The following is a 15,068-nucleotide window of genomic DNA, read 5'->3' as shown; positions in this document are numbered from 1 at the left end:
AGTAGAAAGGCTGTTATTTGATATTCCCTTATCTCCTTTTGCTCTACCAATTATCCTTTCTCCTTGCTTTATTTCCAAATTCTCTAATGGCTTTTCAGGATATAAAATGTTTGAATTTGTCTGATCTTAAAAAGTCTGTCTCCAAAATAGGAACACTTTTACACTGTTGGTGGGAGTGTAAATTACTTCAACCATTGTGGAACACAGTGTGGTGATTTCTCAAGGATCTAGAACCAGAAATACCATTTGACCCAGCAATCCCACTATATACCCAAAGGATTATAAATCTTTCTACTATAAAGACACATGCACACATGTGTTTATTGCAGCACTATTTACAACAGTAAAGACCTGGAACCAACCCAAATGCCCATAATGATAGACTGGATAAAGAAAATGTGGCACATATACACCATAGAATACTATGCAGCCATAAAAAAGAATGAGTTCATGTCCTTAGCAGGGACATGGATGAAGCTGGAAACCATCATTCTCAGCAAACTAACACAGGAACAGAAAACCAAACACCTCATATTCTTACTCGTAAGTGGGAGTTGAACAATAAGAACACGTGGACACAGGGAGGGGAACGTCATATACTGGGGCCTGTCTGGGGGTGGGGGGCAAGGGGAGGGAGAGCATTAGGACAAATACCTAATGCATGAGGGGCTTAAAACCTAGATGATGGGTTGATGGGTGCAGCATACCACCATGGCACATGTATACCTATGTAACAAACCTTCACATTCTGTATATGCATCCCAGAACTTAAAGTATAATTAAAAAAAAAAAAAAGGCTTTCTCCAAAACATTTTCTAAAGTCATCACCCAATCTCACACTTTACCATCTGGATTAGTTATCCATTGCTGCATTACAAATTACTCTAAAGTTTAGCTGAAAATTAAGTTTCTGTAGGTCAAGAATCTGGGTGTCAGCTGGGCGCAGGGGCTCACACCTGTAATCCTAGCACTGTGGGAGGCCCAGGCAGGCGGATCACTTGAGGCCAGAAGTTTGAGACTATTGTGGCCAACATAGCGAACCATGTTTCTACCAAAAATACAAAAATTAGCCGGGCGTGGTGGTGCATGCTTGTAATCCCAGCTACTCCAGAGCCTGACGCATGAAAATCGTTTGAACCCAGGGGGCAGAGGTGGTTGCAGTGAGCCGAGATCGCGCCACTGTACTCCAGCCTGGGTGACAGAGTGAGACTCTGTCTCAAAAAAATAAATAAAATAGAAAATAAATATGTCTAAAAAGATGGAAGCTAAAAAAAAAAAAAAAAGAATCTGGGTGTGCCTTAGCTAGGCACTCCACCTTGGAGTCTCTTACAAGACTGCAATCAGGATGTCAGCTGGGGGTATAGTCATTTCAAATTTGTCTAAGGGAGGAACCATTTCTGAACTCATTCATCTGGTTGTTGGCAGAACTCAATTCCTTGCAGGTTGTTGGACTGAGGGCCTTAGTTCCTCATTGGCTATTAACTGGAATTTTCTATCAGTTCTTTGCCATGTGGGTCTCTCTAGGGCAGCTCACACTGTGGCAGCTGGCTTCCATCTGAGTGAGCAGAGACTGTACGAAAGGGCAAGCAAGATGGAATCTAGTCTTCTGTAACCCTTGGAAGTGACATCCTATCACTTCGCTGTAGTCTATTCTTTTTTTTTTTTTTTTTTTGACGGAGTCTTGCTTTGTCACTCAAGCTAGAGTGACGTTGTACAATCTTGGCTCACTGAAACCTCCACCTCCCGAGTTCAAGTGATTCTCCTGCCTCAGCCTCCTGAGTAGCTGGGATTACAGATGTGCACCACCACACCTGGCTAATTTTTGTATTTTTAGTAGAGATGAGGTTTCACCATGTTGGCCAGGCTGATCTTGAATTCCTGACCTCAAGTGATCCACCCACCTCAGCCTCCCAAAGTGCTGGGATTACAGGTGTGAGCCACTGCACCTGGCCATCCACTGCCACTTCTTATGCTACCATCATGCTTGCTACCACCTGCCTTCTCCTCCTTTCAAATAGGTTACTTCCATGTTACTTCTACAGGCAGGGAAAACAGGGACTGACTGAAAATCAAAAGGGCTGTCTTTTCAGCCAAGTTCATGAGCATTAGTGCAGAAATATTACAACTTATCATTTATCACAGTGATCCCCCTTATTTCCTACTTCTTGTTTATATTATAGAGAAGAGAAGTTGTTGGACCAAAGTCTTTTAGACAAGTGAAGTATAATCACATACAGCAATAAAAAAATAATTTATGTCAGCTATGGATATAGTTTCTATGTGGGGAACTAGACTATATATAAATCAATAATCCAATACTTAAATCTGAATAAGTTATGAATGACTCTCTCATTCATCCCATTTTCCACTTTACCCCCAGCCCTTTCTTATCCTACTTTTCTATCACTGCAATCTCAAGAATAAAATAGTGGGTGCAGGTTATTGTATATAACTGTAAAAGAGAAGACTAGACAAAGTGTAACGCAGCTGGGTGTGGTGGTACACGCCTATAGTCCCAACTACTAGGGAAGCTGAAGTGTGAGGATCACTTGAGCCTTGGGGGTCGAGGCTGCAGTGAGCTATGACTGTGCCACTGAAGTCAAGCCTGGGAGATGAAGTGAAACACTGTCTCAAAAAATAAAAATAAAAAAGAATAAGTATAATGCCTTTACTTTCCTATCTAATAATATTTAGTGGCAAGATCATGTGAAATCAGTTGGCTGGGTATGTACTTGTCCCTCCTACCCCTGATATAAGTTTACTGAAATAGGAATATATTTAAGTAGATATATCACTTATACTTTTTAAAGGTCTATCACAAGCTACTTGACCCCTTCCTGAAATGAAAACAGAAACTAAATCCTATGGACAACCCTATATGCAAGTGAGCTGATTAGCTCTGCTAACATAGGGCAAATAGTTTTTGGAAACATCTTAAGTGACAATATTCTCAGGAGCTGTCCATTAGCCTAGGTAGATGTGAAGATACAGACACAAGAGAAAAGCAAATAACCAATTAGAATTGGCTGTGAGAGCCTAGTGTGGACAAATGCAACAGAAGCAGTTTCCACTGGAACTGAGGTTTGTTTATTCTGCTTATCTGGAGGCAGAACCAATAATCCCAATGATCCCAGAATGATGATAACTGTTTTTCTACATTTAAAAAGAGCCAATTAGGGCTGGCACAGTGGCTCACGCCTGTAATCCTAGCACTTTGGAAGGCCGAAGCAGGCGGATCATGTGAGGTAGGGAGTTCGAGACCAGCCTGACCAACATGGAGAAACCCCGTCTCTACTAAAAATACAAAATTAGCCAGGGGTGGTGGCACATGCTTGTAATCCTAGCTACTCAGGAGGCTGAGGCAGGAGAATCATTTGAACCTGTGAGGTGGAGGTTGTGGCGAGCTGAGGTTGCACCGTCGCACTCCAGCATGGGCAATGAGCAAAACTCCCTCTAAAAAAAAAAAGGAGCCAATTAGCAGAACCTTTGCAAATGGGCCAATTCCTGCTCTTAGTATCAGAATACAAATAAAGCTTTGCTGATTTAATGCTGATTTGTCATGTGCCTTGAATTGTTTCATATTAGCAGAGACAGATTTACATCCATTCTTATGCTTTCTGGCTCAGTGCTTTTTGCAACCACCTGAATGCACTTAAGAGACAGAAGGGTGACGTTCATATTTTGAGAACAAAACCAAGTGACCTGACCTTAGCTTCTGTCAAATGTCTCTGTCAAATGCCATGTTTGCAACCTTTAAAACTAGTGGAGGAACATCTATAAGGCTTTATGTACCAAAATTGGGGCTGCTACATAGCACATCTTTGTTGGATTTCACAGAGACCTCTATTCAGCTCTCCCTTGATTTACTTCTTTTAGCTCAAGCTGATCTAAAGCTTAATTATCTTTAAGGACTCTGCCTTTTCTACTTATCTCCACTAGTTTTTATTGTGTCATTGTGCAACTTGGTTTCTGTCCTTGGCCAATCTCTGATTCTGCTTTTGCTTTATTTTACTAGGTCTCATTGACCTGCTTATACCCTCCTCTGTATCTGGTTTCAACTTTTGACCTGCTTTTGTTTTGGCTCTTCCCTAACAGTCTGTAGAGACTTTGATCCATCATGTAGCACAAGATAACGGGAGCTACGTTAGAACACTGTCAGCTGGTTTATCAGCCCCTCTGACCTCCTATCTTCTAAAATGATTTTATTTGTAGGCTTGTTAGTTGAAGCTGGCTGACAACCCTGTATTATGACCTTTAAGTAAGAATCTTGCTATGGGATTGGATAGAAAGTAATGTTTCTTCCCTCAGTTCCCATCCTTCACGTTTTTTACCATGAACGCTGAATACCCATGGAAGATAGTGTTTAATTTACTAAACGAATGCAAGCTGAAGCAGCCTTTTAGAAATAATTTGGAGTTGTTATTTCACAAAAACAAATGTGGAATGATAGACCCATTAATTAAAAGATAGAAATTCAAGAGAAAAAAGTCTCAATATTTTTTCTTCAAGTAATTAATGACACCATATGTGAAGCTAAGTGATTTCTATAATTTGCAGATTTGGTCTCAGCTAAGAGCTAAAACTGTTCATAGCAGCACTAAGGAGGCCTATACCCCTACAGGGAAATTATAAAATTTTATATATTTTAACTCTTTCACTACTGCCAACATTCAGCACATAGTGTTTTCTTCCAATCTTAATGGTTTATTTCATTTCATTGTGTTTGTTGTGGGGATTATTAAAGCAGTCACAACAGAGCCTAGCACATAGTATATGCTTTTGCAATTTTTTTTTGAGGGGGAGTCTCCCTCTGTCACCCAGGCTGGAGTACAATAAGGCAATCTCAGCTCACTGCAAACTCCGCTTCCCAGATTCAAGTGATTCTCGTACCTCAGCCTCCTGAATAGCTGGGATTACAGGCATCTGCCAGCATGCCTGGCTAATTTTTGTATGTGTAGTAGAGATGAGGTTTCACCATGTTGGCCGGGCTGGTCTCGAGCTCCTGACCTCAAGTGATCTGCCTGCCTCAGCCTCTCATAGAGCTGGGGTTATAGGCGTGAGCCACCACACCCAGCCTGCAATTTTTTTGAGACTGGGTCTCGCTTTGTTGCCCAAGCTGGAGTGCAATGGCACTGTCACAACTCACTGCATCCTCAACCTCCCAGGCTCAGTTGATCCTCCTACCTCAGCCTCCTGAGTAGCTGGGACTACAGGTACACACCACCACACCTGGCTAATTTTTAAAATTTTTTGTAGAGACAGGGTCTCACTATGTTGCCCAGGCTGGTCTCGAACTCCTGGGCTCAAGTGATCCTCCTACCTTGGCCTCTCTCAGTGCTGGGATTGCAGACATGAACCACAGCACCTGGCTGATCTTTGCTATTATAATATGTTAAAATTATAAAAATGGATTAGCATCAAGATAGTGCTGAATGGTATTTGACTAGGAATGTCTGAATTTGGTCTTGGGCCTGTCACTCCTTTCTGTGACAGTGTTGAGGAAGCTATTGCACAATGGGGGCAAATCAAGACAAAGTCATATTTCATTGTTAGCTGTATCTTTGGCTCCAAACCCTAATGCAAAACTCCAGAAAGCTGGACCAGAAGAAGTGTAGAATTCCACTTCCCTAGGCTGGAGGCTACAAACACCAACACCCAAAGCAAGTCAAATGGCACATCTAGTCTCTCCTTCCTGCCTCATCATCTCATTCACCCTCAAGTTTTGAAATTTGCCTTTCCAGTGGTATGAAAAGGACACCTGCCAAATCTAGAGAACAAGGGACAAATACGAGCAAAAAGTTGTTCACTGAAAATAAAGGTATCTATCCCAGACCTTCCTGTGTCAGGGCAAAACACTAAGTTTGTGTGAAAAAAAAAAAAAGCAAAAAAAAAAAAAATAGTAAAGAAAAGCAAAGAGAACAGAGAAAGGGGAAGTGGTTTAGACTTCTACCAAGTCCTAAGTGTTCCTTCCACATCCACATGGGTGCAGAATTGAAAAGAAGGGAAAGAACCAAATTCAGTTTTGAAAATATAGCACTAGCTCTTATTGCCATCCCAGTCTTCTTAGGGCATTTGATAAATGGCCATGCACCAAGCTGCTAGCTGCAGATCATGCAATGTTCATTAACCAAACCAAATCAAACCATAGAAAACTGCTCCTTGCAGATTGAGTTAAAGGACAAAGGAACAGAACAAAGAGTACTACCTTCGCCCATGGGCAATAACTGTCTTCCAGGATTGTGAAGCTGATTGACAAAAATGTATGTAATGTACATGACACATAGTAGGCTCTCAAATTGTAGTTATTTTTCTTTGTTTTGCTATTATTATGAAAGAAAAATCTGTATGCTAGATACAGAAATGTACAAAATTGAATGAAAAGCAAAATTTATATAGTGCTTGATATAATAATTATATCTCCTAGAACTATAGCAAAAAGTGATTGACTACTTAGAACTTAAAATTTTAAGAGCGATTTTAAACTGTTTTCTCTGAAATTGGTAGCTACGGGTGGTCAAATACAGTACTTGGGTATAGATTTAAGAAACTTAAAATGAATACAGAGTTTGACAGTTATGTTCCATGTAGAATTAAGTCATATTTAGAATTTGACTGGGATGTTAGCCAAAGAAATTTGCTGTAGTTTCATGAGATAAAATTATAGCATGAATCATCATCTCTCTAGCCTCTTCAAGTAAGATTTTTTTCAAAGGATATTTTAAAGACAAACACAGTTCATAATTTGATGTATATGTGTTTCTGCAATTTGAGTCTTTAATTTCAAGCGATATGGTAGAGAGAGCATACCTTTTCAAAAGCACATTTTTGGGCTTATTAGATGAGAACTAAGTAAAGGCATGCAAAAACATAATTTTTTTTCTATTTAAAAGGAGACAGGCCAGGCATGGTGGCTTATGCCTGTAATCGCAGCACTTTAGGAGACCAAGGCTGGGGGACTGCTTGAATCCAAGGGTTCAAGACCAGCTGTGGGAACATAGCCAGACTCCCATCTCTACAAAAAAAAAAAAAAAATTGGTTGCGCATGGTGGCATATGCCTGTAGTCCCAGCTATTTGGGAGGCTGAGGCAAAAGGATCACTTGAGCCCAGGAATTTGAGGCTGCAGCGAGCTATGATTGCACTCCAGCCTGGGTAACAAAGCAAGACTCTGACTCAAAATGAATAAATAAATCAATAAATAAAATGAAATATAAGGAGGCAAAGGTAATAGTTTGACATTTTTCCAGGCTAAGCTATCATTTAGACAATATAGAACATAAAAATATAGATAGTTTGACGAAAACTCAGATACAGGTAGTTTGGCCAAACTATCTGTATTTTTATGTTCTATATAAACATGGTTGTGAAAGAAAATATAGACAGATATCTTTATGAGCAAAGATTTTTAAAATGAATTACCATATTTTTGACAGTATAAGACAAGTACAGAATGTTGGGAAAACTTATTCTGAGATCATCATCTAATACTGCAGGCATAAGACATTTAAGTCCAACTTTAGAAGTCCTGATGTTTGTGTTGAAGATGAAAATACAGGTTTTAAAAGATTAGTCGAGTAAGATTTTATCAGGGTTACTAGATATTTTTTCATTTATACTGGAATTTTTGGTTGGCTAAACTTTCACAATAAGTCAATTTAATCTTTCTTTCTTTTTTTCTTTTTTTTTTTTTTTTTGAGACGGAGTCTCGCTCTGTCGCCCAGGCTGGAGTGCAATGGCACGATCTCGGCTCACTGCAAGCTCCGCCTCCTGGGTTCAGGCCATTCTCCTGCCTCAGCCTCCCGAGTAGCTGGGACTACAGTCGCCCGCCACCACGCCCGGCTAATTTTTTTTTTTTTTTTTTGTATTTTTAGTAGAGACGGGGTTTCACCGTGGTAGCCAGGATGGTCTCAATCTCCTGACCTCGTGATCCGCCCTCCTCGGCCTCCCAAAGTGCTGGGATTACAGGCGTGAGCCACCGCGCCCGGCGAGTCAATTTAATATTTAATCTTTAAAGTTATCATAACCTCTGAGTAATAGCATCTGTCATTGTGCTGAAGTTAATTGTGGTTCCCTTAACAATTGCTTTTTTAAAAAAAGTATTAGAAAAAGAGACTAGTAAGATAAAGCCCAATCTAACTCATACAGTTTAAATAAGATGAGTTATTTAGACTGATTCTGCATAAACTTAAGCGTCATCTGATATTGCAGCCATAAAACATGTAGATGACTTAACTTCTCTGTGACTTGGTTTCCTCATTTGTAAAATGGACATACCTCATTCAATTCTTGTAAAGATTAAAGTAGAAAACACATTTAAAGTGCTTCAAGAGGGGAGCCAGGCTGAGGGTGGGGGTGGGTGGCGGGGAGGCGGGGCGGAGGAGGAAGAAGAGAGACTAGGGCAGCGGAGGAGGCGAGGAGCGCGGGGTATCGGGCGGGGGAGCCGCCGGCCCTCGGGGAAGAGACGGATGATGAACAAGCTTTTCATCGGGAACCTGAGCCCCGCCGTCACCGCCGAAGACCTCCGGCAGCTCTTTGGGGACAGGAAGCTGCCCCTGGCGGGACAGGTCCTGCTCAAGTCCCGCTACGCCTTCGTGGACTACCCCGACCAGAACTGGGCCATCCGCACCATCGAGACCCTCTCGGGTCAAGTGGAATTGCATGGGAAAATCATGGAAGTTGATTATTCAGTCTCTATGAAGCTAAGGAGCAGGAACATTCAGATTCGAAATATCCCTCCTCACCTGCAGTGGGAGGTGTTGGATGGACTTTTGGCTCAATATGGGACAGTGGAGAATGTGGAACAAGTCAACACAGACACAGAGACCGCTGTTGTCAACGTCACATATGCAACAAAAGAAGAAGTAAAAATAGCCATGAAGAAGCTAAGCGGGCATCAGTTTGAGAACCACTCCTTCAAGATTTCCTACATCCCGGATGAAGGGTTGAGCTGCCCTTCGCCCCCTCAGCTAGCCCAGCGTGGGGACCACTCTTCCTGGGAGCAAGGCCAAGCCCCTGGGGGCTCTTCTCAGGCCAGACAGATTGATTTCCCACTGCGGATCGTGTTCCCCACCCGGTTTGTTGGTGCCATCATCGGAAAGGAGGGCTTGACCATAAAGAACATCACTAAGCAGAGCCAGTCCCGGGTAGACATCTATAGACAAGAGAACTCCGGAGCTGCAGAGAAGCCTGTCACCATCCATGCCACCCCAGAGGGGACTTCTGAAGCATGCCGCATGATTCTTGAAATAATGCAGAAAGAGGCAGATGAGGCCAAACTAGCCGAAGAGATTCCTCTGAAAATCTTGGCCCACAATGGCTTGGTTGGAAGACTGATTGGAAAAGAAGGCAGAAATTTGAAGAAAAATGAACATGAAACAGGGACCAAGATAACAATCTCATCTTCGCAGGATTTGAGCATATACAACCCGGAAAGAACCATCACTATGAAGGGCACAGTCGAGGTCTGTGCCAGTGCTGAGATAGAGATTATGAAGAAGCTGCGTGAGGCCTTTGAAAATGATACGCTGACTGTTAATACCCACTTCGGATACTTCTCCAGCCTGTACCCCCATCACCAGTTTGGCCCGTTCCCGCATCATCACTCTTATCCAGAGCAGGAGATTGTGAATCTCTTCATCCCAACCCAGGGTGTGGGCGCCATCATCGGGAAGAAAGGGGCACACATCAAACAGCTGGCGAGATTCGTGGGAGCCTCCATCAAGATCGCCCCTGCGGAAGGCCCAGACGTCAGCGGAAGGTCATCATCACCTGGCCACCAGAATCCCAGTTCAAGGCCCAGGGACGGATCTTTGGGAAACTGAAAGAAGAAAACTTTTTTAACCCCAAAGAAGAAGTGAAGCTGGAAACCCATATCAGAGTGCCCTCTTCCACCGCTGGCCGGGTGATTGGCAAAGGGGGCAAGACCGTGAATGAACTGCAGAATTTAATCAGTGCAGAAGTCATCGTGCCTCGTGACCAAACGCCAGATGAAAATGAGGAAATGATCGTCAGAATTATCGGGCACTTCTTTGCTAGCCAGACTGCACAGCGCAAGATCAGGGAAATTGTACAACAGGTGAAGCAGCAGGAGCAGAAATACCCTCAGGGAGTCGCCTCACAGCGCAGCAAGTGAGGATCCCACAGGCACAAGCAAAACAACGGAAGAATGTAGCCCTTCCAACACCTGACAGAATGAGACCAAACACAGCCAGCCAGATCAAGAGCAAACCAAAGACCATCTGAGGAATGAGAAGTCTACGGAGGCGGCCAGGGACTCTGTAGAGGCCCTGAGAATCCCAGGGGCCGAGGAGGGGTGGGGAAGGTAAACCAGGTTTGCCAGAACCACCGGGCCCCTCCTCCTGTCCCCCAGGGCTTCTGCAGGCTTCAGCCATCCACTTCACCATCCACTCGGATCTCTCCTTAACTCCCATGACGCTATCCCTTTTAGTTGAACTAAAATAGGTAAACATGTTCAAAGCCAAGCAAAATGCACGCCCTTTTTTGTGGCAAATAGTCTCTCTACACGTGTATACATATTAGAAGGGGAAGATGTTAAGATATGTGGCCTGTGGGTTACACAGGGTGCCTGCAGCGGTAATATATTTTAGAAATAATATATCAAATAACTAACTCCAATTTTTAATCAATTATTATTTTTTTCTTTTTAAAGAGAGAGCAGGCTTTTCTAGACTTTACAGAATAAAGTCTTTCTTTGGAAGGTCTCACCGTGTAGAGAGGACCTTCGAGGCCACCCACACAAAATTCACCCAGAAGGAAATTTTGTCGGAAGGACACTCACAGCAGTTCTGGATCACCTATGTATGTCAACAGAAGGGATACTGTCTCCTTGAAGGGGAAACTCTGTCACTCCTCATGCCTGTCTAGGTCATACACCCATTTCTCTTTGCTTCACAGGTTTTAAACTGGTTTTTTGCATACTGCTATATAATTCTCTGTCTCTCTCTATCTCTCCCCTCCCTCCCCTCCCCTTCTTCTCTATCTCCATTCTTTTGAATTCCCTCATCCCTCCATCTCAATCCCATATCTACGCACCCCCCGACCCCCCTCTGCCAGGCAAAGCAGTGCTCTGAGTATCACATCACACAAAAGGAACAAAAGCGAAACACACAAACCAGCCTCAACTTACACTTGGTTACTCAAAAGAACAAGAGTCAATGGTACTTGTCCTAGCATTTTGGAAGAGGAAAACAGGAACCTATCAAACCAACCAATCAACCAAACAAAGAAAAAATTCCACAATGAAAGAATGTATTTTGTCTTTTTGCATTTTGGTGTATAAGCCATCAATACTCAGCAAAATAATTTCTTTCTTTAAAAAAAAATGTGGAGGAAAGTAGAAATTTATACAAGGTTGTTGACCCAGGGCGTTAAACTTACAGATTATTTTAACGAGAAAAACACACAGAAAAAAGCTACCTCAGGTGTTTTTTACCTCAGCACCTTGCTCTTGTGTTTCCCTTAGAGATTTTGTAAAACTGACAGTTGGAGCATTTTTAAAATTTTTTTAATAAAAAGGAGTTGAAAAAAATAAGATATCAACTGCCAGCCTGGAGAAGGTGACAGTCCAAATGTGCAACAGCTATTCTGAATTGTCTTCTGCTAGCCAAGAACCTATATGACCTTCTTTTGGACAAACTTTGAAAATGTTTAAAAAAAAGATGACAAAGAAAAACAGAGAGAGAGAATATTGGAGATCCTGAATTTTAATAGGATGTGCGCCATTAGGGCTTTTTGCGCTGAAGGATGAACATGTACTGGTTTATATGAACAAGCCATTACGCCACCAGACTGCAATGCCAGTTTCCTCTACGGCAAACAGTGTTTGTTCTGTGACAAAAAAAAAAAAAGAAAAAGAAAAAAGAAATATATCCAGCTAACAAGAAAAAATAAATAAAGTGCTTAGAATGGTTCTTGGCACGCTGTAAGCATTTAATGTAGGATATATGTTATAAGTAGCAATAATAGTATACGGGAAATAATGGCTTAATATACAGTTATATGAATGCAAACAAAGGGCATATTGTTTTATAATTTATCCACCTAAAATTTGAAGGACCCATTTATATTTCCCAATCAACAAAATAAAATTTCTGAAAAATACCCAATGCATGATTAATATTTAGTGAATATTCAGTAATACGTAATTAATGCCCATTAAGCATAGAAAACAAAAAAAAACTTAAGATATTATACATAATACATAAAGTACTGCTTATCATTTTATCTCACTGATTTATTACTTTGTTTAAGTAATAGGTCAAATAATGTTTCCCTGAAAAACAAATATTAAAATATTACAGTGTTAGGCTAAAAGAGGCATTAATCTTCCTCCCCAACACCAGGATTTCCATATACTTTTATATTTGGTAAGGCAAATAATTTCCAATAAACTATAGCAGTATAATAGGCATAATTATTTTTCCAGACTTGCATAAGTTATTAATCACTCTGAAAAAAAATTTTTAAGAGACAGAGTCTCACTCTGTCTTTCAAGCTGGAGTACAGTGGTGTGATCATAGCTCATTGTAATCTCAAACTCCTATGCTTAGGAGATCTTCCTGCCTTAGCCTCCAGAGTAGCTGGAACTACAGGCACTCATCCCCACATCTGGCTAATGTTTTTATTTTTTGTAGAGATGGGGTTTCACTATATTGCCCAGGCTGATCTTGAACACTTGTCCTCAAGAAATTCTCCTGTCTTGGCCTCCCAAAATGCTGGAATTACGGGCATAAGTCACTGTTCCTGGCGATTTATTATTAACTCTGCAGGATAACTTCATAAATTTTGGTCTTAAAACATGGTTTTTTGTCCATTCCACATACACTGTTTTCTCTCATTAATTCCAAGTGTATTAATATGCATTCAGCCCCATTTCTTATCCTCTCTTTAGAGTCTAAAATGGATTCTTTCATGTCCAGAGGGAGAAGAATAAAAGAGTGGCAGCTTGCTGGGTGCAGTGGTTTATGCCTGTAATCCCAGCACTTCGAGAGACCAAGGCGGGAGGATTGCCTTAGCCCAGGAGATTGAGACCAGCTGAGCAACATAGCAAGACCCCATGTCTAGAAAAAATGAAAACATTAGCTGGGTGTGGTGGCATGCACGTGTAGTCCCAGCTACCTGGGAGGCTGAGGTGGGAGAATCACTTGAGCCTGGGAGGTTGAGGCTGCAGTGAGCTATGATTGTGCCACTACACTCCAGCCTAGGTGACAAAGCAAGACTCTGTCTCAAAAAAAAAAAAAAAAAAGCAGCAAAAGGGATAGAAAAATGGGGTTTCCAAAACTCCGGGGATTAATAAGAAGAAAAAAAACAAGAAGGGAAAATGATGGCATAAAACAGAGAGTAGAAAGAAAAGCACTGAGTACAACCCAGTACTGATCCTAATCTGCTCTCATGTCTGACTACAAACCTTGGAATTGTCTGCTGGAGCGACAGTTATCTGAAGATGTAAATGGATTAGACATACAAAATAATTCATTTGCATGGCTTCATGTAGTAGTGTTGGCTCTCTGCTGGGAGCTCAGCTAGAACTTTCCACAAGTGCCTACATGTTTCTTGCCTTTTATAGCAAGATAGCTGGGGTCCCAAAGAGAGCATCTTGAGTGCTGGAATTTCCACAACAAGCATTTCAAAAAGCTCAGGTAGAAGTCATAAAACTTTTATGATCTAGCCTTGGAAATCACAGAACATCATTTCCGATGCATTCTATTGGTCAAGCAAATCACTAAAGTCAGCCCAGATTCGTGGAGCAGTTGGCCTCCATCTCTCAACTGGAAGAGTGACAAAGAGTTTGCAGCTATCCTTAATCAACTGCAAATATGAAAAAAAAAAACACGTCTAGAAATGAAAATCATTATAATCAAAATTAGGCACTCAGTACAGGAGTTTCACAGAATTTTTGACAAAGTTGAAGGCTGAGCTCCCAGAATATAACATCCCAAAGATTAAAAAAAAAAAAATTTTTTTTGGCTGGGTGCAGTAGCTCATGCCTGTAATCTCAGCACATTGGCAGGCAGATCACTTGAGGTCAGGAGTTCGAGACCAGCCTGGCCAACATGGTCAAATTGCCGTCTCTACTAAAAATACAAAACATTAGCCAGGTATGGTGGCGGGTGCCTGTAGTCCCAGCTACTGGGGAGGCTGAGGCAGGAGAATTGCTTGAACCTGGGAGGCAGAGGTTGCAGTGAGCCGAGATCATGTCACTGAATTCTAGCCTGGGTGACAGAGCCAGACCCTATCTCAAAAAAAAAAAAAAAAAAAAAAAAAAAATTAAAAAGATGATGGAAACCAGAAAAGAATGAAATAATTTTTTCAGTGAGCTAATAATAATAATAATAGTAATAATTGTCAACAACATTTTATGATGAGAGAAAATATTCTTCAAGAATGTTTTACACAAACAAAAATTAACATAGTCTATCACCGGCAGACCCAAATTAAAGGAAATACTAAAGGGTATTCTGTAGGCAAAAAACAAAATGATCATAGATACAAAGTTCCCAGGTGCAAGAAGGAATGAAGAGCACAAAAGTGGTAGATATATGGGTAGATCTAAATAAACATGGACTACATAAAACAATGATAAAAATTTCTTTCCTCCTTTATTGGACTTACAAGAAACAATATGCAGAAATGGAAATGCATGATAACACTAGCGTATAAACAAGGGAGGTTTGGAAGGCCGAGGCGGGCAGATCACCTGAGGTCAGGAGTTTGAGACCAGCCTGACCAATATGGAGAAACCCCATCTCTACTAAAAATACAAAATTAGCCGGGCATGGCGGCTGCATGCCTGTAATCCCAGCCACTCTGGAGCCTGAGGCAGGAGAATCGCTTGAACCTGGGAGGCAAAGGTTGCGGTGAGGCGAGATCGCATCATTGCACTCCAGCCTGGGCAACAAGAGTGAAACTCCCTCTCAAAAAAAAAAAAAAAAAAATTAGCCAGCCATGGTGGTGGGCACCTGTAATCCCAGCTACTCAGGAGACTGAGGCAGGAGAATCGCCTGAACCCAGGGGACCGAGGTTGCAGTGAGCCGAGATCGCACCACTGCAC

The 15,068-nt window shown here is 41.6% G+C and overlaps 1 protein-coding gene across 1 annotated transcript; it reads left to right on the top strand.

Annotated features, from left to right (window-relative positions):
• Positions 1-8,338: 8,338 nt before the first annotated feature.
• LOC100995121 (insulin-like growth factor 2 mRNA-binding protein 2) lies at positions 8,339-13,832 on the top strand. Its single transcript, XM_034935006.2, is given in 2 exon segments — positions 8,339-9,745; positions 9,748-13,832. Coding segments are annotated over 2 exon segments (1,665 nt in total). The 5' UTR covers positions 8,339-8,463; the 3' UTR covers positions 10,131-13,832.
• Positions 13,833-15,068: the final 1,236 nt, after the last annotated feature.

The sequence above is a fragment of the Pan paniscus genome, chromosome 10 (assembly GCF_029289425.2).
Source record: "Pan paniscus chromosome 10, NHGRI_mPanPan1-v2.0_pri, whole genome shotgun sequence".
Lineage (NCBI taxonomy): Eukaryota > Metazoa > Chordata > Mammalia > Primates > Hominidae > Pan > Pan paniscus.
Note: the sequence above shows the minus strand (reverse complement) of the source record. Positions and strands in the feature narration are given on the sequence as shown.